Source organism: Xyrauchen texanus, chromosome 34 (assembly GCF_025860055.1).
Source record: "Xyrauchen texanus isolate HMW12.3.18 chromosome 34, RBS_HiC_50CHRs, whole genome shotgun sequence".
In the NCBI taxonomy this organism is placed as follows: Eukaryota; Metazoa; Chordata; class Actinopteri; order Cypriniformes; family Catostomidae; genus Xyrauchen; species Xyrauchen texanus.
This window is the reverse complement of record NC_068309.1, coordinates 31,063,897-31,091,751: the sequence shown is the minus strand read 5'-3', so window position 1 is coordinate 31,091,751 and position 27,855 is coordinate 31,063,897. Positions and strand designations below refer to the sequence as shown.

Sequence of the window (27,855 nt, the reverse complement as noted above, 5' to 3'; positions counted from 1 at the left end):
ACATTAGTTCACCAGTTAAAATGTGTTTATTATTTGAGCTACATAGTTGTTTAAATAATCATTTTAAAGTAATTTTAGGGGTTGTTGACATTATATTGTCATGGCAACGAAGTTGTCCAATTAGATATAACTTTACGCCAAAAAGATTATTAAGTGATTTTATCACACTACAATAATGTTTACACACATATTGTTTACATCTTGTGGCTATACTTTAGAAATATGAGTATTTTAATTTAAAAAAAAGTGGCCCCATTCAGTTCCATAAGTGCCTCACTGTAACTCAGTAGTAGAAATAATTATTTTTATGGAAATCAACATTATGCTACAAATGCTGCTAATTGAGATTAACTTGTAATGAAAATGGAATATTCCATTAATATCACACATTGTGGAAAAAAAAAAGATAAGAATTTATGTGACTTTTGGAGTATAATGATAGCCTAATTTAACTACATAATTTTAAATGTCACAAGTTTTTTGGCAAAAATAAAATAACCTATAACCACTCAAATAATTTTTCTTCTATTTTTTAAATCTTTTTTATCATAATAAAAAATTACTATAAAATCATTTAGTCCATGAATAAATATATATAAAAAATAAACCTAGAAAGCAAAGTTGGGTCTGACCACGCATCCAATTTTTGTAAAATATTTGCAAAACTTTGTCACATATTATGGTGTCTGTGGTGTTGCTCAGTTTCAGTTCAAAATATGTTTTTCATGAAAGTAGTAACAGTTAGATATGCTTGTGCTTTCTGCATCTGAAATATCTCATCTTAGCTAAAATGACTGGCCTTTTTGAAGAAAATATCTTCAATGTGTTACTACCGGTCACACTAACAGTGGGGTGGTGAGGTAATGCTTTCCAAAAATTTTCTAAAATATATGGAAATATGCTATATATTTTATTTAACTTAAATCTATAAGGTTTTTAGACATTTTTTCAGCTGGTTGGTCATAATTATTGTATTTGTGGGCTCCAAGCATACAATGTGGATTCATTTAAACTATAAGAAAATATGTTAAAAACATTCACACAGTACTGTGATGGGAACCATAAGCGCACAACTATTAGACGGGATAGTAGGTGAAAGTTTGCTGTTTTATGCTGACTAAGAAATGCATGACAACAGAGTGAGGAAGAGTACAAGAATAGGAGGAAGGGAAGAACAGAATGGCATAGTTGGGCATTGGGTCCATCATACTGTACATTTAGTGCACATACATTACTTTTCTCAAAAATATATTTGTGTAAAGCTACTACCTGCGAAGTATGACTTTTGTGACGTAACTCAGAGTTCTTGTGTTCACTTTTTAAGGTGTTCTGATAAAAACACACAGATAAAGTACTGTACGTTCTAATGTTTATTTCTGATAGTAAAATCAATAATAGAATTAGACTATCATGGTTACAAGCAGAATTGTGGTACCAACTCCGGGCTGATCCAATGAAGTGACATAATTAAAGGTATTACAAAACTCGAAATCAAATAAGAGGCACAATAACACAAACAGACACATTTTGAAGATCAAATCACAACTGCTTTTAAGCCTACTTCACATCTAGACATTAGCAAGGCTCAATGAAACCTTGCTATTCTCCAAGAAGTTGTGCCGAAATAAAAGAAAGAAAGAAAAGTTAAAGTAAATGTCATAAGCAGGTCAAAACAAAACCAGCACAACACTGAAACATAAATAGAACAACTGTCAAGATATTGTATTTGAACAGGCGTATATATGAACTACAAATATAGACATGTCTAATAGGATCAAGTAACTGTTAGTTTCAGTAGGATACACTTCTGCAGAGTTTTGCTTAAGAATATCACCAAGAGATCTATGACAGAGCACTTAGCAATGAAATACAGCCTTCCTACTGTGACTAGGAAAACAAAAGAGAGATGTTTTACACTTGGGGAGTACACACACAGTACTAGCTACTGAAGAGTCCCATGCTAAATTATCAAGTAGAATACGTACAACATTATTTAGAAGCACAAGTTCACGGATTGTTTTTTCCTTTTTCTTTTTTTTCAAATGGGTGACAATTACGTCAATCATTGAAAACTGAATGTTGCATGGATTTAAAAAAAGAAAGAAAGAAAATATCGAAATAAAAACCTTTTGGTGGCCTGGATAAATTTTGCAAACCGCTTCCAATGTTGAAGGTCAATTCAGTTGTTGAATGTAAATTTGGCAAAGGTTGGAAGGGGGTGTAAATCATTGCAGCATAATCAATGTGAATAAGTGCGCTGATAGGACAGATACAAGGGTTGGTTGTCAGCGTATTTGGTAACATTGGTTGTAGGGTAGTGAATCGAGTGTGTCCAGTGCACATCACTGCAAAGTTAAGAGATCCAGGGCCAACAGTCCAAGTGACCCTACTAGCTCACCATGTCTTCCTCAACATAAAAAGAAAAACAAAGCAAACAAGCGCTTTCACCGCTACATTTACATGCCCCTTTTCCCACCCTTTGACCACTGGTTCAGTCCAAGTCCAATATGTGGGCCCAGTACACGGGGCCAGGTCTTGGCACAGGTGTTACAGTGGCTTGAGCAGATGTCGTAAGAGCAACATTTTGGAACTGTTTCTAGCGCAAGATTGACAACACATGCCAAGTCATAGCTCTCATGTCACTGAGGGCGTTCAAGTACATTTTATTTTAATTCAGCACCATGGGCGGTGAGACAGGACTCCTACCCAATGTCCAAGAGTTTTTGAACCCAATAAAAAGAAGAGCTTCTTTCCTCCATCACCATGAAAGGAGCCATGCAGCGGAAACCAACAAAAGTAGACTCTGAGGGAGTGACTGGGTGCAAGGAAAGCATGCCCATCCCAACATCGCTGCTTTGCTTATCCACGAGTGGTTTGCCATGCCACCGACAGATGATTTCCCACCCTCCGTGACCGAATTCCATCACAGATCGATCTTGAGGTTGAACAATGCGCACATCTGCTTGTGTCGTTTTCATGTTTTTTGGAAAACCTTGATTATGTTCATTGGAGAACAACTGCTGAAGGCCATATTTGTTTGTTGATGAGTGACTCTGCTCCAAGAAAAGTCATAGCCAGCAATCTGAGGAACAGTAGAACCAGAGGAATCAGGAGGCACAATAATCTTGAGCATTTGTGAGGGGACACAATCTTTCCAAGCTTCAACATTGTTTTTGCAAAGCATCTTCCACTCTGAGGGCTTGTGTAGAAACACCTTATTCACCACTGGGTTTCAGCTATCTCAGATACATTTTACAAAGCATCATGTAAAAATGGAATAACCTGCTTCTACTAGAAAACATCACAGTTGAGGATGTATGGAAAGGATGTATGGCAAGTACATGGTAAAAAAGAGGAACAAAGGCAGAGACAACTCAAACTTGTGCAAGAACTTACTGTTTTGAGCATAAATACAAATGAAATCTCGAGACAAAAAGAAAACGCTTGAAATACATATAGATATTGATGATATAAACATTTTAAAAATGAGTCTATGATTGCAGCACTCTTTGGATAGTCTTTCAACCAAAATGTATGGGACATTGTCTCAATGTGTTGACTTGTTTAATCATACTGAACTCCACTGAAGGAAGACTACATTCACTGAAAACTGTAGGAGGGCAAAGCAGCAACAGTTTTCTCCTGAAGCAAGCTCACTGCACAACACAGCAACAACAACAAAAAAAGAAAAAAGGGGGAAACTCGTGTTTTAATTCTTGGCATATTGGGCGAAAATCTCTTTGCAATAAAAAAGGTCAATAGGTCAAGTTTGGATTTTCATGTTTGAATAAGGCACCTGATTCTGCAGGCATTGTTTAAAAAATAACTTTGGAAAAAATATTTTTTTTTTTTCTAAAACCAAGTGCAATGCGGGTCATTTCAGCTTTTTGTACTTGCAAGTGGAACAGAGTGTAATGGAGATTACATCAAAGTATGTGCGACACATATAAAACACTTCTTTTCCCCTTTGTGCTCATTGGTTCAAAGACTTCTTCTGCCTCAAAGTCCACCGCAAAAGCTCCATGAATAGTCAGTTGCTCTTTACAGTACCAATTTAGCAAGGTTTAACATGCATGAAAATCATGCCATGTATATGCAAACTCCATGGTGCTGCAACAATGGTTTCAAATATTACTATCAAAAGGGATGACAACAGCATACAGATGTGTTAATGGAACATTTAGAAGCAAAAAGGTACATTTAGAGTCATGGTATGAAGGAATGCATGTTTTACTTTAACCTAAAATCATCATTATGCAAGCGTGACAGTTTCTGATGGTCAAACTGCAGTCTGTATGTGAATCTACTTTCAAAGAACAATCAAGTTTAAACAATTACACAAGATACAGAGTAACAAAATGCACAGAGTGGTAGAATGCTTCGTAAAGGTCCATTAAACATCGAGACAAAAAGGAAACCAAAACAGAAACCAAAATACAACATTCAATAGGTTACATACATTGGAAAGAGCATGTTTATTTAGCAACAATAAGACAGGCCGCCTTCCGTGAAATGCTTATCAAAAAATCTAATGATTTCTCAGCTTAGTCACCATGTTGTATATGACCATCAATAAGAACCAATTTTAAAATCCACTTGTCCAATAACCATCAATCAGGTACAATTGTTAAAAAAAATAGAAGTGCTGTAAACTAAAGCAACATCCTTTCATACTACAGAGTAAAACCTGCATAGTGCACCAATAAGATTAATCTTTCTTATATACATCAAACACATATCTACACAAACAGGCATACTTGAACCATATAACTGACAAGGAAAGGTGTAAATGCTTGTTTGACTCCTCTTGAATATATACTGTAGCCATTTTTGGACAAATTGAAGGCAAGTTACTCATTGAGATCCAAATGTATTGGATGAATTTGCGGTATAAAGATTGTGGCATCTCTTGATAAATATTATTTAAATAAATGTTGCTTGTAGCTTGTGAATGGTATATGCATATGCTAAAAGTAACAGGGAATGGTATCTGATTCTCTATACAATATTACAAATATTTAGCAGCTTTGCGTCCAAAACTATTGAATTATCAACAATATGCAGACAATAAATCAAATCAAAAATGGATTTAATAGCTAGCTTACACTTTTTTTCAGAATACATTTGATGTATTTTGAGAGAAACAGCATATCATGGTTTGGGTATCTCTAAATAATAATGCGCATAATAAGAAAATGTAAGTGTAATAATTAAACCAAAAGACCACGCAAATATTTTAAAAACACAAAGCTACATTATTTCCCTTTGAAAAAAGTAATATGATACAAAATTATGGAATATGCATTTTATGTCAGATTACGCTGTGATTTTGAGAGCCTATTATGCATGTTAATGTTAAATAAAGCTATATTTAGCTAAACAAACACACTTTTATAAATGTTTAGGCATGTGCGTGTGTGTGTGTGTGTGTGTGCATGTGTTTTTTTAAAATATCTCTTTATATAAAACAGAAGCAGCAGAAAAAGAAAACAAAATACGATAAAAATACTGGCTTTAAATAGCAACCTTTTCCTTAACTGCTTGAATGCCACAGAGTCCCCTGGTTAAAACACTACATCGCACAGCTCACTACCATGTTGAATGTGAGAGCTTGCAACAGCATACTACAATATCTAATAAAAGCTCTCAATACAGCAGGCCGCCAACAGAAGGACAACATGCATTTCCATCTCTATATGCTCATTGTTACTTGCCATCAAGTTATTGTACAGAACAATTGTCACTTTAGGCTAATTCCATAACAAAATGATTTGAAAGCTGTAGATGGCACAAGAAAGGCCAGTCTTTGCCACCACAACGAATGGCTTTGTAGCTTTTCTGTCTTTTGAGAATGGATGGGTTTTACAAAAACAGAACTAAAATTCAAAATTCAAAAGAAAACCTCAGTCCAATTGATTCCCCATGGCAAATGGAACTGCCTTACAGTACATCGATATAGCTATATATTTTCTTTTTCTCTGAGTTACTGTCTCAAATACCTCAGATTTACCCCAGTAAGTAAAAAATTATTTAAAAAAAATCAATAACAACAATACCCATCTCTGGCCAGAGAGAATGTGTCAACACTGTACATCGACCTGAAGAAAAATCCAAAGCAGAATTTGTATTTTTCCATAGGAAGTGTCTACTGAAGGCAAATGAAGATTGTAACGTCAGAGTCCTCACTACTCATTGAGACACAGTCTGTCTCCATTCAACACCTCTCTGTCACACTGCCCTGGTCAAGATAGTAAAAGTCAAGTACACATCGCAGCATTCAAACGAGGTCGGTTAAGCAGCAACTGGAAGTGGGGAAAAAAAGCTTTTTTGTTTTGTTTTTTCTTTTAGTCTAGACAAAGTGCTTATGCATTCTTCCATGTAATATAGAACTTACTATACATATATACATATATACATATATATATATATATATATATATATATATATATATATATATATACACACACACACGTATACATATACATATACATATATATATTCAACATTTAGAATAAATCTAAAATAATTTCTATCTACAGACAAACAAAAAAACCGAATAAAACACATTGGACGGTATATAGAATGTTTACTACGCTACCAAAAGCAAATAAAGAAAAAATATCTTTACAAAACTCTTTTGATGTTAAAGCAAATAATGTCCTCCCTTCTTTGATCAAAGATGATATTGAAACAACAAACTTCCAGATCAAGAATAAAGTCACTTTAACACGCCTTTAGCAAACTATACAATTGTACCAGGAGGAGATTTTTTTAGAACAAAGCAGCAACAGCCAGAAAATCTGTTGGTAAGGTAAAGCTATCCCTTCCAGATGTTTACTCTTGTGACCCGGGACAGTAACACCCCACTTACTTTGCAGTTTGGGGTTATAACTGTATTTAATTTTCATATTAAATTTTTTTTGGATGAGAATTTTAACTGACAATGCCTCATTAATCAACAAAGATTTTTCGTTTCAGGGTAAGTGATCTAAAAAAAATGTTTTATTTGTACGGGCAACGCAGTATGGAAAGATAAAGGCAATCTCTACAAAAATATATGGAATTATCCTTTTCTCTTTCAATTTTTTCAAGAATACCCAAGAGTAAGAAGATACAGCATAGAAATATTTTATGCTGAGAATTTGTTTTCAAAAACGTGGCATATCTTAATATTCTGTGCGTGAATTAGTGTGTGTACAAACTAGAAAAAAGACAAGGACTTAATTTTGCATCGTTTTTGTATATTCATTCTCCTCAACAAATCGAACTATTTAAAGAATGTAACCTTTTGTTTTTCTGATCATAAAATGAAAAATATTAGCATCTCCTTTAACTTTATAGCTAATTTTCTTTCTTCAAGGGAGGGGAAACTGAACTGCCAGAACTAACTAGGTACCATTTTTTTCAAAGCAAGATATTTGAGAACATAAGAACAGTACAAAATTCTACAAGGATGCAAATTAATGCTTCTTTCTGTAGAGAATTGGACCCAAGCAAATTTCACAGTTGGGTAAAAATTCCTGACCCTACCATTTGTCCTACATTCAATACGGTGTCAGGTAAGCTGTGCAAAACCTTACTTAGACTGGCTAGTTGCCATTTTAAAGTTGCATGTGTCTTTGGTACAAAAACAAAACAATCAAAATATAGTGTGCAAATCTTGTTTCTTTCTTTTTTTTCATATTTTACATGTGAATATTTCTTATATTACGACACAGCCAACCCCGTCCCATCTTAAACGAAGTACCAAAAAACCAAAGTAAATATTTTTTAGAGCCATCTTGTGATACAAATCAGACTCTGTGGCATACATCTATATTTTTCATGTTCCTATGTACATTCAGAGTATCTTAAAAGAGCTGAAATACATTACAAACCCCCAAGTGCGACATTCCCCTGCAATGACTCGACGTCTTGCCTTCTGCAAATGGTCCTTTAGCTCTCTAATGAGTTTTATTAACTCCACAATAACAAGGCACAATGAATCTTACTTTTATAAAGTACAAATATAAACAGAACCCAATCTGGGAATCAACTTTTAAGCCCCTTCCACTGAGAATTTGCTAAACAACATCAAGGGTGATTTGATGTGAGGGCACTTCAACCAAGCTTATAAAGGAAAAGGTTTCTTATGGTTTCATCAGTGGATAATAACCACAATTCTGTCTATTTACAATATGGTATTGAACTGACCATCTGCTCAAGTCATAGAAAACAGAAAAAGCTCTCTCTCTTTCTCTCTCCGCCCTTGGACAATCAAAAGACTATGGAAAAGGCACCCAAGGCCCATTTCCGCACCTAGTACTCTCTTGACGCATCCTTGACCTACTTATATAAACTGAACATCAGTAAATACGAGCTGTTCTCAGTTAAACATTGATATTCGTGTGATTCTGTATTTGCCTTGCAATAGTTGTGGTTGGTGAGTAAAGGTATATTTAGATTGATCCTCAAAATTTCTACAACAGCAGGAAAAGCAAAGCCTAACAGGAATTCCACCTGGACTCTTCTGTCCTCGGTTGAGAATTTAATACGTGTAAAAACTAGGCCAAACTAGGGTGAAATCGCATATGCTGCATTCAACAACTCAAAGTCTGCATTTACACCTTTTTGACTGCATTTACACCTTTTACGGACTGAATACCTCCGTAGTTTGTTTGCAGAGTTCGCCTCTGCTTTTTACAACCCTAAAAGTGATAGTTCACTCAACTGATGGGCGAATTACCCCTTTTAAGGGAAATTGACAAATTTAGCTGACCGCAAGGGGAAAAGGGCTACAGCAAGAACTGGTGCTCATCTTTTTGCTTGTTTTCTCTCTCATTTTAAGGAGGTATGTGGTATATTGGCTTTTAAATTTGCAACATGTCGGCCTGTTGATGGAGATACCAGCCACATGCACACATGATAGGAAACAGACTACTGAGTGCAAAGGTTAACTACTAGTTTCATTTCCATTCCAAGAGGTGAATATATACATACGTATGCACAATCGAGCGGGTATCGTATGCATGTATTCACTTTACATGTGAGGATTCGTCTCCAAGTGAAATGGACATGCAGAGAGTTGGGCCGTTACAGTGTGGGACAAGAATGGCGCGAATGGCTGTGTGTGTGCTCCAAGGTGCCTGCCGGCTTGGCTCTACACCTTCGATGTGGGCACACGCAACCCCACCAGTCCTCCGGTGGGATCCCCTTTGCCAGTGTTCTCCAGGATCTGATTCACGAAGTCTGAAGTCTGGCCAGCCACTGGTGGCTGCACTGCAAGAACAAAACAATTGTTATTATTATATAGCAAACTGCTGTTTCTCTGTTAAGTGTTACATAAAGTGGTTTGGCCCTATATTGCACAGTGTTGACTCTGGGTAACAACAGTCTTTCCACTTTGCAAGAACACGATGCATATAATATGGCAAAAATACTTGATAATAAAGGGATTATGTTTGAATTAAACAATAAAATGCTTTTTCTTGGTCAAAATATGTCTGTTGTGGCTCCGCCTCTACTGAATCTCCAGCGCCACAGAAAAAAACGTTGTTCGTGCACAGCTCTGTTCTGAGCACAAGTCAGTTCTGTACTCACTTCACAAAAGTAATCTTGTGAACAAAATACACAACATTAAACAACCAGCCTAATATTGTGTAGGTCCCCCTCGTGCAGCCAAAACAGCACCAACAAATGCATCTCATGATATTCTTCTCACCACAATTGTGCAGAGCGGTTATATGAGTTATTGTAGACTTAATAAAGTCAGTTCAAACCAGTCTGGCCATTATCTGTTGTCCTCTCTCATCAACAAGACATTTCCGTCCACAAAACTGCCACTCACTGGATGTTTTTTGTTTTTGGCACCATTTGGAGTAAATTCTAGAGACTGTTATGTGTAAAAATCCCAGGAGATCAGCAGTTACAGAACTACACAAACCAGCCCATCTGGCACCAACAAACAGTGAAATAGCGAATGTTCCATTCATTCCAAGTAAGCATTTCTGCTTTCCTTCGCCTACAGGGTTTCATCTCAGGGGACGCACAGAAACCTCAAGTTTTTTTTTTTTTTTTTTGCAAAAACAATACCAAACAATTCAATTCCGACATTGAGAGAACGATTTTTTATATTTTCTTCATTATGTGTAGCATTCATGTTACTTTTGGCTAAAGCATTTCTGAAAGACTGAACCAGACTGAACACAGCGCAGCAGTCAAAGATGTCTGTCCAGCACATGTTTACATAGAAAAACAAATGAAAAACAGTGTGGACAGGCGGATTCACGTGACACTTCCCCAAGTTACCTCTCAAAAAGGTAGCCTTTTGTTTTAAATGATTGTAGGTAAATATCCACTTCAAACAATACTCTGTTTTGTCTCATATTGCGATTTAGTTTTACGAAGTGAAAAACTGCTGCAAATGATTCACTGAGATAGCAGTCTGAAATAATCGGACTAACCCATCTGGCCAATTCACTGAAAAGAACGGACTCAAAAGAATGATTCGTTCACGAATCGTGCATACCTTGTTCTGACTCTACACAGCTGACAGAAATACGGGAAACACATAAAGGCCATATCAAAATATGGTCTTGAAACGGAGTATGGTCTCAAGTACTACAACACTGCAAGGTGGCCCCCATGAAGAATAATGAAAAACAGAAGAAAACAATTGTGCTCTTTAAATTCATGTAGGCATTTTTTTATTATGAAATCAAGAAGACTTTCTTACCTAGGGTTTCCTCAATAAGTTTGTCCAGATTCTCAGTCATGCTTGTTTCTTTGTCATGTGAGATAACTTGAACTCTGCTGACTATTTCCTCTTTGATTGCATTGATCACAAACAGCAGACGATCTGAAAATTAAGAAAATCCCATTAGTGTCACTTTTTGGGGTATATATATAGACATTTGATTAGTTAACAATGCAACAATAATGGTGCTGTTTCAAAGACTCGCAAAATAGTTTACGTCAGCTCAGGACGAGACTATCTGCTACTATCTGAAGTATGCACTTTTCTATTCCATTTCTAAACAATGTACCGTATTCAGTGCCAAGTCCCCATAACTTGACTTTGTTGGCCTCATACTGAGCTTTCTTCTTCAGTCTGCAGGCCCTGGAGGAGAAAAGCATGCAGAAGAATCAAGAAGTGTGTTTTTTTCTAGGGCATACTTCTGCAACGAGAACATTTTAAACTACATTGATAAAGCTATCAAATTGTCTTGTTTCATCCAACAAGAATAGATATAATTTTTGTGATAAGAAACTAAAGATCTCAGATACATGTTGCAAGGATTTAATGGTAAGGATGATGGCAAGTAGTTTAGAAGGTGAAGTGAGCAATTTCTAGATTAAAATTGTGAAATGCATCACCCATGGAAAATGTGCCACTATAGGGCTACAGGTTTCTATTATATTCACTGCCCTAAGTCAAAAGAGCCAACCCCCATGTCCAGATGCTGGGGTGTTGAGTTTGAGAAATTAATGTGGTTCAACCAAGAAGTAATGCAGATATGGTTTTACCTGGATGCAAGCTTGTTCTTCTCCTTTCGAGAGCGAGGACGAGCAGTTAATGGCAGCTCACTTACAGGAGTCAGGTCACTGATGACTTTATTGAGCTTCCGAAGTTCATTGCCAATCTGGAGCAGCTTTCGTGGGTTTGGAGTAAGATCTTCCACATCCGTCCGACGTGATTTCTTTAATGTGTATTTTCCTGTCATTCAAACATAGTCATTAAACATCAGGTTTAAGAGGAGTCGAAAAGACTTGCTGTAAGTAGAAATATGTTCAATATAATTGCTAGGATAGGCAAGTTCTGTCAATCAGCACCTCTTAATTCAGGACACAATAAAAGCAGTAATTGACTCAAAGTCCAGGTCCAAGATTCTATGGGATCTTTCAGCTAGAAAAACTTATATTTTCAACTTATTATCTTATAGAGATTGCTGCTATGACTATTTAACAGAATAGCTACTATTATTGTAGGTGAAATTGTGAATAATTGATCATTTCCAATGATGACAATATTCCTAAATCTTCATAAATGTTAAGAGGGAACCTATGATAAACACACGTCTCACCATGGTGCAGCCCATTGTTTTGGTACATGTTGCTGGGCAGAGTGTCTCTATCCCACTCAGAGGGTTTGAGCATGCGCTCTTGTTTGGATGGGATGAGCTGCTCGCTGTACTCCCAAAAGTATCGGCGCTTACCCCGCTTCCTGGAAATCCCAGGCGTAAGGCCTTTGACATCTTCAACCATATCAGCATCACATCCTGCTTGAACAAGTGGACAATAATGAGATGAAGAAAGTAACAAAAATATATGAACATTCCTTAACCTGCACTGATAGCATAACCAAATCATTTTAAAAATCTATCAATAAACTTAATTCATACATAAACAGTCACAAGCTTGGTCTAGATACAAGTAGCTTAACAAATACATTTGAGGGCAACAGACAAGAAGGTTTTTTTTTTTACCAGGGATGGATGCTAAAACAACTTCATAAGACTGAGTACAAGTACTGATACTTTTGTTTTGGTACTTTCCATGACCATTATTTTTAGAAAAACCACAACTTTCAGGTACAGTACAGCAAGCCGGATGATTTCAAGTGTGTTATATTCAACAATGATCGAATGATCACCAACATCAAATATAGGACATTATCACTAACATATCATAACTACGTAAATTAGATTGCAATGTTTGCAAACAAATACTTTGCAACACTTCCGGATTATTAAGGCCAACCTGTTTTTGATTCACGCTTGATTCAAACGGAGTTGGCCATCTAAAAAAAATAAGTAAAAGTTGACAAAGGTGGAGATTAAAATAAACTACATTTATTTTTCACTATAAACTATGTCACCTTATAATAACTTTCATTAATAACATTACAAATATTAAGAACATAACAAATACTCTTACATTATATAATAACTCTTTTTGAAACAATAAATCATTTGAACTATAGCACTGCTCAAATTCTGAAGAACCCCTTAAGTCCAGTTGCTTGTTGTGTGATTGTCACAATAATTTGTCCTATTTTTTTTTTACATATAACAAGCTTATGACAAGCGTAAGAGCTTATGTTATTTTAACTGCTTCAAATTTGCTGAAATTATTCAAATTTGCAAACACTACTTGACAGCAATGGCATTCTAAGAGAATGCACATAATGTATTTGCTTAGATCTAAGCCTGAGTGCACTCCAATTATGCTTTGCACTTGCTTGGTGGCACTAAATTGTGTACCTCCAAAACATTGACAGTTTGCCTTCTGCCGCTGAGGTGTCTTAAGGCTAAAGTATGCTAGGGTTTTCCAATTACTGTTCCATCTCATGCCTAGTGCACATAGGGTAAATTTCTGCAGACTATCAGCATGCAGCCCAGTTTGTGTAACCATGCATGCACTTGCAACCATGCAGTGGTTAAAAAGTATCACAAAGCAGTCAAATTGTGTATGTGTTGAAGGTGTCCATACAGGCTCGTGGTCAAGAGTACACATTGACTGTGCTCGACCGTGTGTAACGGCACACAGAAAAGGAAAAGATTACCCTAGCATTTAGTGTGACAGCGTTTACGAAATTTTGGTTGGTTTCAGAAAGTTTTTCAAAGCTACCAGTACTTGAATAAGTATCAGACATATAAAGATATTAGTATACATGTTACTGCATATCTAGTTTTTACCATTATAAGCATTTGTGGATAACAAGAAGAAAAACTGAAAAAGATTGAAACATGTAGTTTTGCACCTGGCTCGGAGAATGCATCGCTAACATAATCTTCTTTGTCACCCTCATAGTCCTCATCCTCCTCATCCTCGTCCTCATCATTTTCGGAGAGCTCATGTTCACTGCTGAACCCTTCATCGTGGTCTTCATCATCAAGGTCCAGTGCCACCTCCTCTTCTTCCTCATCTTCCCCTTCATCTTCCTCCTCTTCCTCTTCTTCCATGTCAGCAGTTGCTTTCGCTGCCAGCCTGGCCCTGGTTAAAAACAACGAGTAGTTGTGCTCTTCCTCCTTCTTTTTGTCAGCGGCAGAAGTGTCAGCTCCAAGGGCACTCGCGGTGAGCAAGGTTTCACTGCCGGCAGCTGCAGGAAAGTGTAATTCATGTGGCACTGCTCCCAGTGACCCTACCTCAGGGCCAGCGGGTACCTCTCGTTTAGGGGTCTCCACTCTCTTTTCGCAAGCCAGGGGGCTGACAGTAGGTGTGGTGTTAGTTGTGGCGACTGGGTCCTCACTGACCAATGAAGCAGTTGACTCATTCTCCTGGACTAAAGGGGAGCTTGCAGAAACACTAATCTTCCGGATAGAGCTCTCCAACAAAGGTTTGCGTGGTACGCTGATCCGAACCTTGGCTTTGCGTACATAATCCATGTTGTTCAGCCCGGGTGGGGCTTTGGTAGTCCCCTGCAACTGGGCCTTGGCCATTGTATCAGTGCTGGAGGGGACAGGCCAGGTGGCTTTCTGGGATCCCTCCGCAAAGTCCGGCAGAGGGTTGGGACTCAATGAGGCGCTGGTTGTGGAGGTGGTGTATCTGTTGCTCTTCTTGGCCACGTTAGGAGGTGGAAGCAAAAGCTGCTTTTGACCCACCAACAAATCTGGATGGTAAAGAGTTTCGCACACAGGCTGCGAGTCCTCACTGTTGAGTTGGGCCAGGGTGGGTGTCCGTCCTATCACCTCCTCATCCTGATAAGGGCTGGAGAAATCATCAAGGCCCAGGAAATCTACTTCCTTGGTGCCCCAGATATCACAACTGGTGAGGTGAGTGTACTTGGTCAAGTCTTCCCAGTATGTGTCCCACTGCTCAAAGTTTGAGCTATAGGCTGGGTCGTTATCTGCCAGCTCCGGTAGATGATCCATGCTGTCCATGTCTTTGCAGTCCCCTACTGTGAAAATGTCTCCTCTAGGGCTCTGGCGACAAATCATATCTCTGTCCTGTGAACAATTAAAAAGATCACTCCTTTTATAAACAGTAGCAGAGAAGAGAAACTACTGAAATTGTTAACAGTGTCATTTTTAATCTTGCGCAATCTTGTCCCACATTTGACACTCAGTATGTTTAAATTAAAATTCGATTTCAGTCACACTAAAACAACTTATTGTTTTAGTGTGACTCTTTTCAAAATGTCATGTAAATGCTTTAGTCTGACTGAAATTGGCTAAATTACCAGTCCGAGTTTTATGTCAGACTAACAGACCTAGATAATACGATTGTAGTTCAGCTTTGTCCTGCATGTATAAACATTACTTGAACCATTTTGGTAAGGTTTCCGAGCTGCTATTTTCTAGTGATACAAGTGGCATAAAAGTGCAGCTCCTATCTACTTGAATGGGGAAAGACTGAAATCTATAAAACGGTTAGTCAAGATTACAATTAAAGAACATATTTAAAATCAGCAGTATAATCTGACAACACTGATATCATATATTGTGCTTCTTTAGCTTTGATCATGCTAAAAACCCAATTTTTCAGGCTGTTACAGCTAATGCCCATATGCATTCTCAAGTTAACTGACAGGCAATGTCTGTATCTAAGAGGTGATTGGCTCTTCTAACTGTAAGGCGGGATATCCTTTTGTACACCCACAATATATGGTGTTCCAATTTCTCCCATTCATTTTAATACAAGTGCTCTGTTTCGGGCTAAAACAGCTATAAATTAGCATGTACATGTACTGACTGTTCATACTTCTATCCAGGGTTCATAAATGTACAGTGTGATATCTCGAAACCTGACTACCCAGGATTAATTACTAACACAGTTTAATGTTTTTATTTGCATTTTAATGAGGTAAATAACATTCCGTAACAAGACAATTTTGAAATGCTAAATTTTAAGTGTGAAATATTCTCAGGTTTAAAGTGGCCTTAATCTGGGGTTTAAAAAGACATCAGACCAGGGTTAAGCGTAGTGTGAAAGGCATTTAGGTTTTAATACAGCCCAACAGTAATGTTGTGGTATGAACTCACCAGTTCATACATGAAGTCTGGGTCAGAGCTGTTGGCCAACAAGTCTGTGCTGGTCAGTGCCTGGTCAGCAAAAGAGCAGTTTTGAAAGGCATCCCCAAAGGGAGGGTCCATTGCACTTATGCTGGGCTGTAAGAGGAACGCAACAGAAGTTGTACCACAAATCACCTACACCTATTTCGCAATATATCTCAATGGGCAGCCAAATTTGAGTGACAGGGCCCATACCTGAGGCATTGCCAAGCACAGATCTTCAGTTCCTTGACGGAATCTTTTTTGCCTCCTCTCCTGTCTCAGCCCCCTGGTTCTTATGTCAATCTCTGGCAGATAATGGATTAAGTATAAAAAAAGAGAGTTTTTGTTTTCAATATGGAGGCTTCAGCAGCACATTTAACTATGGCTGGGTTATCCTCCTCTGTTGATGGTTGTATGTGAAAAGAAAACAGATGGGAAAGAGAGGTTAGCTAATAGAAATGTTACAATAACACACATTATCTGCACAAACATCAGCATACAACAGCGGATAATCCCTGCGCAGTCTGGTAAACTAGCTCTCTGTAAACAAGATGTCACTTACAAACAGCAAACTGGCACAGACTATGAAACAATGAGAGGAAACAGCTGTCAACAACAACTGTTTGCTGCCATTGGAGCAATCACAGACAGGTTCATCTCATAGACATCAATGCTGTTTTGCATCGTCAAACATCCGCAGAAATAGTGGAGTTTTTCCGGAAAGGCCCGAAAAGATCCAGCCATGGTCGAAAAAGTTGTCTGAAATCCATGGAGAAAGAGAAAGGAGTTCTAAATTGGATCAGTTTGATGGGCGGCAATAATGCAAGAGCGTCGAACACTGGGGCTATTTTTAAACAGCCTCGGCAGCCCCCTTTCCCCTTGACTGACAGACAGCCATAGCCGACGAGACCCGAGTCACTGGACACTCTTTGCATAACAAATTAACAGAAATATGCTGGAGCATGTGAGGCTTGCGCTGGCCAGCTTCAACACAGAGCAAAACAAGCCTGCCTGTCTTGTGCTTGATGACATCATTTCCTCCTGGTGCACGGAGCGAGTCAAATAAGCATCTTATCACCCTTTGGCTTTGTGCACGGCAGGGTTTGCATACAGCCCACAGACAGAAAGTGAGAAGAAAACACAGAAAAACACTTCCCTTTAGCACACTTCTCTTTTACTGCTTACTCACTGATAGCTTACGAACCATAACAATATTTGTGTGTTTACTGAAGAATGCGAGTGATGCTTGCCTGTGCAAAAGTTGCAGATGTTGAGGTTTTGTGTATTGTTGCCAGGACATTGCTAAGCGGTTCCTAAAGTGTTCTGAATGCTATTTAGCAGTTGCTAGAATGTTCTGGTTGTTTCCAGTCACCCTCACTTTCATTGCATTTTTTCCATAAAAATTTAATAAATAGTGATTGAGGCTGTCAGTCCCTAACATTCATAATATCTTCCTAATATCATGATTCCTGTGATGTATAGATCTATTACTTCCAGATCATGTTGACTTGCATTCATCAGGACAATGCTTGCTTGTTTGCTACACGTGAATATCAATGTCACAGTCTATTCATCTTTTTTCTGTTGTCTGTCTTTCTGTATTTTCACAGCTTGCATCATCCACTGTGATACTATAAGCATAGCAATTCTCAGGCTCGTTAATCAAAATGTGCATTTGTAAATAAGTTACATGTGAAGATTAATCACTTCAGAGTTATAGAGCGCAACAGTCTGGTTACTGAAGTAAAAAGCAAATGTTTTTATACCATAGACACATTGGATTTCAACGATAACTTATACACCTTTAAAGACAGACCTACTGTGAGCTATGAGGTTGTTCATCGATGGTATATGCTTCCTTTGAAGCCACCCGTCTTCTTTATCTCAACTTCATTGTTTAAAAATCATGTTTAATAGCGGAATTGTAAACAACTACATTACCCATGGTACAGCAGAGAAAGATCAACAAATCAGAGAACAGTGGCCAACGAAACCCGCGAAACATGTCTCGGAGTGACCGCCTACTCCCACGATGCACTGTGAATGACGTAATCCAGTCGGTCTCCCTACATCCTTAAATTACTTATATATTTGTACATATTGGGATATTTTGCATTAAACTTAGATGTACTGATTCTATACTTATAATCAACAACCTAAAATCAACTGTTTTATATATTCCCAATAACATCATTCGCAATGCTTTATGGGATTGTAGTTTGTGCCCACATGAAAGACAGTAAGTACACAATCTTATACCTTTGTCTTTATGGCAAACTGTCAAATATTTTTTGCCTCAAAACAAAGTTTGTGATACTGTGATTCACCTCAGAGATGGTTGGTTTTGTTTAAGGCTCACAACTCTTTTATGAAGGATTTTATTACAAATTCTATGGAAGAAATGAAAGGGGAAAAAACTTCCAGAACCCAGGAGGCTGAAAAAGTGGGTGGGAACTGTTGTGGTTTATTGTCTTTCAGACATAAGTATGTTGGATAGAGGCATCTCCCTATTCTCCTGCTCTAATTGCAGCCCTGATGAGATAAGATATCACAACAGGTGTATATATTATGGCAGGTTTGCTCATATAGAAAGCCCATGTCTTGTCCTCCTTTCTGTCAAAAAGTCTGTTCTTCCAAACAGCTTAGATACATCAGGTCACCTAAAGTGAACTGAATCGCCCCTTACACGTTAACCAGACTAAGGATCGCAATGACTGATTAAACTGCCAAATACAGAAACCGTGGGGCTTTAATTGAAAATAACCTATATAGATGCATTTGAACAAAAACCTTCGTACTTGACCAAACATATGAAATATTTTTACCAGTGATCATCCAACTTTCTCCACATAAAAGCCTACATATTAATTAAAATGTATTGCCTCTCATTTCTGTTAACTAGGACTTCACTTTGCCACACATAATTTTTTTTGCAGTGTGCACTTGGAGGCCACCTGTTTGTTATGCACAAGCTGAAGAATCTTAAGCGTAGGCGTGCTGTGATAAAATTGGTGGCATTTGTGCTAACGCTACAGACACACTGTGGCTACTACACAGGAAGTATGAACGAAGACAGAAGAGTGCTTATTTCATGTTTAACTTAGGCTGCAGTTTAGACATAGCTTATAAGCTCCAAGCCCTTTTTCCAATACTGTTTGACAATGCTGCAGCATCTTAACAGGACAGTCTGAGCTAATTACAAACAAGCTTGCATTCTGCAGTCCAGGCTTTAAATGCAGAGACTAAACTGCACATTTCAGGGGTATCTGCTTGTTGAAATAACGACTCGCTGCCTGTAAATATGCAAATTATCTCTCACTATATGACAACTGAAATAATGAAAATAAATGTTGTGGATAATCAGGTTCAGGTTACTTTATTTATACCTGTAGGTAGATTTGGTTTGCAGTGGATGAGTTAATACATTTGACCAATGTTTTACAAAGACAACCCAAACAGTGTATGACATAAAAATATAAAAACGACATGATTTTAAAAAACAACACACACAGTGTACGACTGGTTAATTGGTGTAACCCAATGATCCTTTTTGAAAACACACACCTTCATTTAAAAATAGGTAGCTGAGAAATTCAAGCCTTAAGGCGCAGTCACATTAACCTTTGTGCAGCAAAATTCTGCAGACAAAGATGGTTTTGGTGGTGAGTTGGTGCGAAAGCAGCAAAAAACGAATTGCCAAGCGGCCTCTTTTTAATGCTCACTTTAAACTCTGTGTGACCGAAGTTTTAATGAAACTCACTGCTAAAAATTTTATCATTGTCCATTGTGAATATTCAGTGTAGCGGTGTACAAAGCACCGTCCACACAGAGGACACTGCCAAACGAATCAACTTTCTATTGGTCAACATTGCAAATTCGCCTGTGAAAGTTCCCCTAACTTGAACTCAATGTGAAATCTCCGAATAAGCAGTCACCACATGGCCCATCATCAAAGTTCTAATGCTTAGATTTAATCATATACACCGATCAGCCACAACATTAAAACCACCTGCCAAATATTGTTTAGGTCCCCCCTCATGCCGCCAAAACAGCGCCTACCAGCATCTCAGAATAGCAATCTGAGATGATATTCTTCTAACCACAATTGTACAGAGCAGTTATCTGAGCTACCGTAGACTTTGTCAGTTCAAATGTTTTTTGCACCATTCTGAGAAAACTCTTGAGACTGTTGTGCGTGAAAATCCCAGGAGATCAGCATTTACAGAAATACTGAAACCAGCCCATCTGGCACCAACAATCATGCCATGGTCCAAATCATCAGATCACATTTTTCCCCATTCTTATGGTTGACATGAACATTAACTGAAGCTCCTGACCCATATCTGCATGATTTTATACACTGCACTGCTGCCACATGACTGGCTGATTAAATAATCGCATGGGTGTTTGTTGGTGTGAGAAGAATATAAGCTCAGAATGCTATTCTGAGATATGGATTGACACTGTTTTGGCAGCACAAGGGGGACCTACACAATATTAGGCAGGTGGTTTTAATGTTGTGGCTGAATCGGTGTAAATATTATGTATAGTCTACATGTGCTGCACGCAGTGGATTGGTGCTGTGCTTTGTCATCTCATACAACAAAACACACATAGTGCACGATTCTTAATGTCTGTGGAGATTCCGGTGTATGAATATGTGCTGTCATCTTCACACATTCACTTAAAAGCATGCAGCTCATGCATACTAAGATTGCAGCCTTTCATGGTTAAATAATTATCCTAGGATACATCAAGATTTTATTTTGATTAATTGTTAATCAAATTTCCCCCCCAAATGTCAAATTTGAAAGTGAGCATTTGGATGCAGTCGTGTGTTAGCCAGACAACGTGCAGGTGTCGAATTGAGTCGGTGCTTGGTGCTACCGGTACTGCATAAAATGGTATTGTTTTCATTTATTTTTAAAATCGAATCAAATCCCTTTATTGTCACTCAACTATATACACAAGTGCAACAGTGGGTGAAAGTCTTTGGCGCAGTTCTGAACAACATAGCAGTCATGACGGTGATGAGACATTTACCAATTTACAATAAACATCAGATTTACACATCATTTACAAATAATAATATACAACGTACAGTATACAATATAGATCACACATAACACAATACAACTAGTATATATAAAATATACAGTAGGTTGTATTGTGCTGTATTGACATTCAGGCTGTCGGCTGATAGTCTGATAGATTGTTAAGAAAGAATATAATTTGTGACAGTCCAGTGTAAGATTAATAAAGTGCAGTGCTGATGTATTTTGGTCGTGAGAGATCAAGAGTCCAAAAGTCTGATTGCTTGGGGGAAGCAGCAGTCATGGAGTCGGCAGGTACGGGTCCTGATGCTGCGATACTGGCTACCAGATGGTAGCAGTGAGAGCAGCCCATGGCTCGGGGGGCTGGGGTCTCTGATGATCCTCAGAGCTTTTTTCACACACCGCCTGGTATAGATGTCATGAAGGGAGGGAAGCTCACCTCCGATGCAGGGCTTTGCGGTTGAGGGCAGTGCTGTTGCCGTACCAGGCATTGATGCAGCCAGTCAGGATCCGCTCTACAGTGCTGGTGTAGAACCGTGTGTGGATGTGGTGGTTCATTCCAAACTTTCTCAGCCTTCTCAGGAAGAAGAGGCACTGGTGAGCCTTTTCCACAACAGCCTCAGTGTGGGCGGACCATGTGAGTTCCTCAGTGATGTAGACACCGAGGAACTTGAAGCTGCTCACTCTCCACCGGTGCTCCATTGATAGTGATGGGGCTGTGTTCCCTGGCTTTTCTCCTGAAGTCCACCATAAGCTCCTTGGTCTTGCTGACGTTGAGGGAGAGGTTGTGCTCCTAACACCAGTGTGCACCTCCACACTGTAGGCTGTTTCATCATTGTCAGTGATCTACCACCGCCGTATCATCAGCAAACTTGAGAACACAGCCCTGCGGGGGTCCAGTGTTGAGGGTCAGTGATGAGATGTTGCTGCCCATTCTAACCACCTGGCGTCTGCTTGACAGGAAGTCCAGGAACCAGCTGCACTGCAAGCTGCTTAAGCCCAGAGCCCAGAGTTTCTCATCAAGCTTTTCTCATCAAGTAGTCTACAAACAGCATTCTCACATATGTGTTCCTTTTTTCCAGGTGGGAGAAAGCAGTGTGTAGTGTAGATACAATGGCATCATCAGTGAAGCAATTGTTGCGAAATGCAAACTACAGTGGGTCCAGTGAGGTGGGCAGCACAGAGCAGATGTAATCTCTGATTAGTCTCTTAAAGCATTTGCTGATGATGCGTGTCAGAGCAACAGGACACCAGTCATTTAAGCAAGTGATTTTGGATTGCTTTGGTATAGGCAAAATGGTGGACATTTTAAAGCATGTGGGGTAAATACCATAAAAACACCAGCCAGTTGGTTTGCACATGCTCTGGTGACGCAGCCTGGAATGCCATCTGGACCAGGGACTTTATGGATATTCACCCATCGGAAGGATCGGGTACATCTGCTACAGAGACGGAGAGTGAACTAACCGCTGTAGCTTCGGCTGAGATAGCTCTCTCTGCGAGGGTGGTGTTATTTCCCTCGAAACAAGCATAAAAATTATTAATTATTATTAATTACTATCTGGGATAGAGGCAGCAGTGTTCAAAACAGCTGTGTTTTTATTCCCTTTGAAGTCTGTGATGATATTAATTCCCTGTCACATGCTTCTAGAGTCAGTGGTGTTGAACTGTCTTTCAATCTTGTCCCTGTACTGGCATTTGGCTGCTTTGCTTTTTTTGGAGGTCATAACAGGCTTTGCATTCCCAGAATTAAAAGCGGAGGTCCGTGCATTAAGTGCTCCACGAACATCACTATTAATCCATGGATTCTGGTTAGGGTAGATCCGTATTGTTTTGGTCGGTACAACATCTTCTATGCACTTCCTGATAAAACACGTTACGCTATCAGCATATACCTCAATGTCGTCATCAGAGGCAGACTAGCATTGGTCCGACCAGCATTGGATCGTTCTGAGGGTGGGTGTGTCCTGTTTCAGTTTCTGCCTGTAAGCGGGCAGAAGCAGAACAGAAGAGTGGTCAGATTTGCCAAATGGTGGGCAGGGCAGGGGTTTGTAGCCACCCAGTAAGGGAGAGTAGCAATTGTCCAAAACCATTGCAACTTCAAGTTGGCTTTGTTAAAGTCCCCGGGCACAATGAACGATGGTTTGTGGTTTCCTGCTTGATTATACTCCCATACAGTTCCTTGAGTGCGGCGGGATGTACACAGCAGTGATAATGAGCTGTGAATTCCCTCGGTAGCCAGAATGGTCGACACAGAAGCATGAGAAATTCCAGATCAGGAGAGCAGAAAGACTTGATAGAATGTACGTTCCTCTGATCACACCAGGATTTGTTGATCATAAAACATACACCACCATCTCTGTTTATACCTGAGAGGTCTTTCGCTCTATCCGCTCAGTGCACGGAGAACCCAGCAGGTTCGATGGCTGAGTCTGGAATCTCTGCAGACATCCAAGTTTCTGTTAATAATAGAGCAGTCCTTCATCTCTCGTTTGGAAGAGATCTGCACTCTCAGCTTGCAGAGCTTGTTGTCCAGAGACTGAACATTTGTCAGTAGAATACTGGGTGGGGGGTCGATTTGTCTGATAAGAACACCGGCTCTCCTTCCTATTTTCTGGCTGCATTTCTGCGGCCGGGCCACCCAGACAAAGGGCTCTGCTGTCGTGTTTGTAAACAGAAGGTTGGCATTGAGGTATTTAAAGTCCTGTTTTCTGTGTGCTATTGTAGAACCAATGTCCAAAAGTGTTTGTCTATCATAGACAATAAGGCAGACAACATCCAAGACAAAAAACATAAGAATTGTAGACAAAACAAACAAAAAACTGTAACACTGAGTCGGACCTGGCAACGCAGCAGCCATACTCGGCACCATCTTGAGCTTTTTTTTTTACCAGTACTTTTGACATCCCTATTTGTAGCATAATGTAGGTTACCATGAAAATTATTTTGACTCCCTCATTTATTAAAAACAGAACAAAAGCAGTTTGTGAGAAGCACTAATCATGGATGTGAATGGAGCCAGTCTATAAACGCTAAAATACTCATAGTTTCAAAATTATAGCAACTAGATATAAACATTATAAATTAACACGATTTTAGTGTGATAAAATTGCTTACTAACCTTAGCTGTGTAAAGTTATATCCAACAGGGTTACATTGTTTTCATGTCAACAAAGATTCATTGATATACCCTTACACAGATAAGGTTAGTAAACAATGTGTGATGAGGAGGAGGGTGTGGCCGGGTCGTAAGGATGGACACCCAGCGCTGAATCATCCCAATCAGCCGGGAGAGGGATAAAGAGGAGCAGGAGATACAAGTTCAAGATTGAGAGATGCACGAAGCTGTGTGTGTGTGTGCATCAGATTTAATATTGTGTTTTATTAAAAGTCTTCTTGATTGTTCATCCAGTTCCCGCCTCCTCCTTTCCATAAAACAAGAGACCTTTCTGTTACACTTATGCCAAAATCCAGGAAGGAGGAAGGACAGCATTGGTGACCAGGTGAACAATCCACATCAGACATTTAATGAACACTTATCAGTGTGTAAAAAAAAAAGCTTTCTTTTCAGCAGACATGTTCAGCATAGATACACACACACACACACACACACACACACACACACACACACACACACACACAGCTTTATGCGTCTCTCTCTCTCGTACTGGCGTCTCCGCCTTCTCCGCATCACTCTCCTGGCTGACTGGATGAGTCAGTGCTGGGCGTCCATCCTTACAGCCCGGCCACGCCCTCCTCTTGATCTCACAATGTTATATCACTAACATCAAGTTAATATGTATAATGTTTACATCTTGTGGCTATACTTTTAATAATAATAATAATTATGCATTTGGCAAACGCTTTTATCCAAAGCGACTTACAGAGCCCTTATTACAGGGACAATCCCCCTGGAGCAACCTGGAGTTAAGTGCCTTGCTCAAGGACACAATGGTGGTGGCTGTGGGGCTCATACCAGCGTCCTTCTGATTACCAGATTACCAGTTATGTGCTTAGACCACTACACCACCACCACCACTAAAATAACCCCATTCACTTCCATTGTAAGTACCTAGCTTTATATATATATATATATATATATATATATATATATATATATATAAATGAGTGACTAATCTAAATATATTTTATGGAAAACAACATTATGCCACATGTGCTTTAAATTGATCTTAACTTGTATTGAACCTGGAATATTGCTTTAAGTTTGCTTAAAGTTTGTAAACTTCAAATTATGTACATTTCTAAATTCAAACTACACTAAGATTAGCTAGCTACTTGTTATAATGCAAATAATTCAGGAAGTACATGTCTTCTGTTAATCCTTGAACTTTTCTTAGACAAATATCAGATAGAGTTGGCAAGGACAGTCAAATCCACTACATCCACTATCAGTACAGGCCTATTCAACTTCCCATTCAAGGCTGCTGCCAAAATATTGTACATTCATGGTACAACTGATGGTGTGTGCAAGCAACATGGGCACTCCTAATAATCCCGAATGTATAACAAGCTCCAAGCCCTAAAGCAACCATGTGTAATATGTTCTGCTTCCTGTAGGTGACCACCCCCGCAATGTTTACATGAAGACAGAATGACCTACTAAATATCACGTATCGACTGCTTACATAGGCACACTTCTGAAGACTCACGGCTTAAATAAATCTCCATAAAATGTATTATACAAATACAATGAATGCTACTTTAAATATTACAGTAACGTGTGAAAAATGGGCGAGACCATATCTGACCTACTAACAGTTTACAACACTCGAACTCAACATGGCCCCCTTCGAAAACAAATCGAGTCAACCAAAACGCTGCGACTTTGGGCCAACGCCCACGCTTTTCCATTCTGTGATTGGCTGTATGCAAATATATAACCCGCCTCCGCGTAGAAATGATTGCTCAGGCCTGCTGTCAAACAAGCACAATTCTCGCATGAACTATTCGCGTTCGGTTGAAGCGACAAGCAACAAACAACATCGAAGGCCTCCCCACGTTACGTAAACAGATGGAATGCACAACATTATTCCGTCGTAAACTTTTATATTACTGACAAACACTCAATTATTTACTATTTATGGTGCGACTTGCAAACGGACAATATCTTACGGTAAACTGACTCGATCAAACGGCTCAGAGATTAATAAAAAAAAAACACGAAAATCTAATTTGAAAGGTTCAAGTTCGTTTAGCAGCACAATTGAAACACGCTTATTACAAACACTACGGATGGTTGTTGATGCACCATAAGCATAATGGAAACAGCAGAAACTACCACGTTTGTATCCCACTTCGCATCGTGGTCATGGGGGGCGTGTATCCTTCTAGAATTGATGGGGTTAATTCTAGTCAGATATCGTGAAGTCATTATATACGAGTACAGATTTTTACAAAAAGGCCTTAAATCACTTGACCACTTCGAATATATCAATAACACGTTTATTCGTTTGTGTTTATGATAAACGGGTGAATGCAACTTTCAAACAGCCGTCTAAGTGCACCATCTGTGCATTTTTGTGACATGCCTAATTTATTGCTGATAATGTCACTTCATTTTTTTTAAATTCATGGTTATGCTGCTTCAAACTTTACGAACGTCCTAACTTCCTTTAAAATGAATTTTCCAAGTTCAACCAAGGGATGTTGTAGCTGTTCGATAAAGCTCCTGCCTAAAACGTTATGTCCAGTAAATTAATAATTGTCTCAACAGCAAGTAGGCATTCTTCTAGAAGTATTTTGGTAGGTAATAGAAAGCTAGCGACCAGCATCTGCTCCTCAGCAACAGTGACTGACCAGCTAAACAACAATAGGAAAATATATTAATCTGCCTAAACAAGTGGGCACCTCAAGCACAGGGACCACAAAATTGCTCAGTCTGTGTAAGAAATAGCTTAGAATAGGTTTGTGCTGAAAGAGGAACTAAAGAGCTGTTTTCACACTATGGCCTCCGCCTCCGCCCCCTCCCCTCTTCTAGCGAAACGTAGCCCGAGAGCTAACTAGAAGAGACAATGTTTTTATCATCCTTAAACAAATATCTTTGCACACTTCACAGCGCTAGCATAGTTAAAAAGACAACTCACCTTTATGTTACCCATATACTAGTAAAAAAAAAAGATAGTATCTTCGAGTTTATTCGTCTTTATGAAAACTTCATGTCATTTCTTCTCTATCCACGCCGTCTTCCTCTCTCTGGTTTGTTTTGTTTATCTTCTTCCTGACGGGTTCCTGGAAAGCGCGTGACTACCAAGTCACATGCTTTTCCGCGGGCCAATCAGGGCGAGCGCTGCGTTCTGACCCAAAACAAAGCCGAACTACAGTATGTTGATTAAATAATTTATGTATTTAAAATGCCTGGACACAACAAATACAAGGTGCATATATTTTTTAATTCTTATTAACCCTTAAGACACGCATTTGGATACAATAAAACCAATAACAAGATATAGAGTTTTGAGGGGAAAAAATAAACAAAAAATAATAATTGTGAAAACACTGTACCAAAATATTAATATTAAATTAATATTTTAAAACTAAACTTCAAAACTACTACTCAAATCAACATGTGTAGGTTCTTGCTACAGTGTCAAGTAAAAGTATGTGAACCCTTTAGAATTAGTAGGTTTTCTGCATGAGTTGGTTAAAAAGTAAGTGAACCGTTGGATTTAATAACTGGTCGATCCTACTTTGGCAGCAATAATCTCATCCAAGCGTTTCCAATAGCTGCGGATTAGCCCTGCACAACATTCAGAGGGATTTTTGGACCATTCTTCCTTACAGAACTGCTTCAGCTCAGCCTTATTCTT

General features: G+C 38.8%; 1 protein-coding gene across 2 annotated transcripts; it reads right to left on the bottom strand.

The window, feature by feature from the left end:
• Positions 1-3,380: 3,380 nt before the first annotated feature.
• On the bottom strand, positions 3,381-27,236 carry LOC127627599 (CREB3 regulatory factor-like). Of its 2 annotated transcripts, none has more exons than XM_052104040.1 (9): positions 27,133-27,236; positions 16,188-16,374; positions 15,963-16,088; positions 13,742-14,927; positions 12,063-12,257; positions 11,506-11,695; positions 11,025-11,098; positions 10,715-10,837; positions 3,381-9,258 (listed from the first exon to the last, which is right to left on the bottom strand). In XM_052104040.1, exons 2-9 carry the CDS (start codon positions 16,194-16,196, stop codon positions 9,140-9,142), a joined length of 2,022 nt encoding a protein of 673 aa, XP_051960000.1. In that variant the 5' UTR covers positions 16,197-16,374; positions 27,133-27,236; the 3' UTR covers positions 3,381-9,139. The 2 variants fall into 2 exon arrangements, with proteins under 2 accessions (XP_051960000.1, XP_051959999.1); XM_052104039.1 differs by having other exon boundaries at positions 3,381-9,253.
• Between the last annotated feature and the right edge of the window lie 619 nt (positions 27,237-27,855).

Excerpts from the sequence above, each read along its gene's own strand:
- LOC127627599 (XM_052104039.1), bottom strand. Across the intron at positions 12,258-13,741 it reads CGATGCATTCTCCGAGCCAG|GATGTGATGCTGATATGGTT; the intron begins GTGCAAAACTAC and ends TTGTTCAAGCAG. Across the intron at positions 9,254-10,714 it reads ACTTATTGAGGAAACCCTAG|CCACCAGTGGCTGGCCAGAC; the intron begins GTAAGAAAGTCT and ends CTTGCAGTGCAG.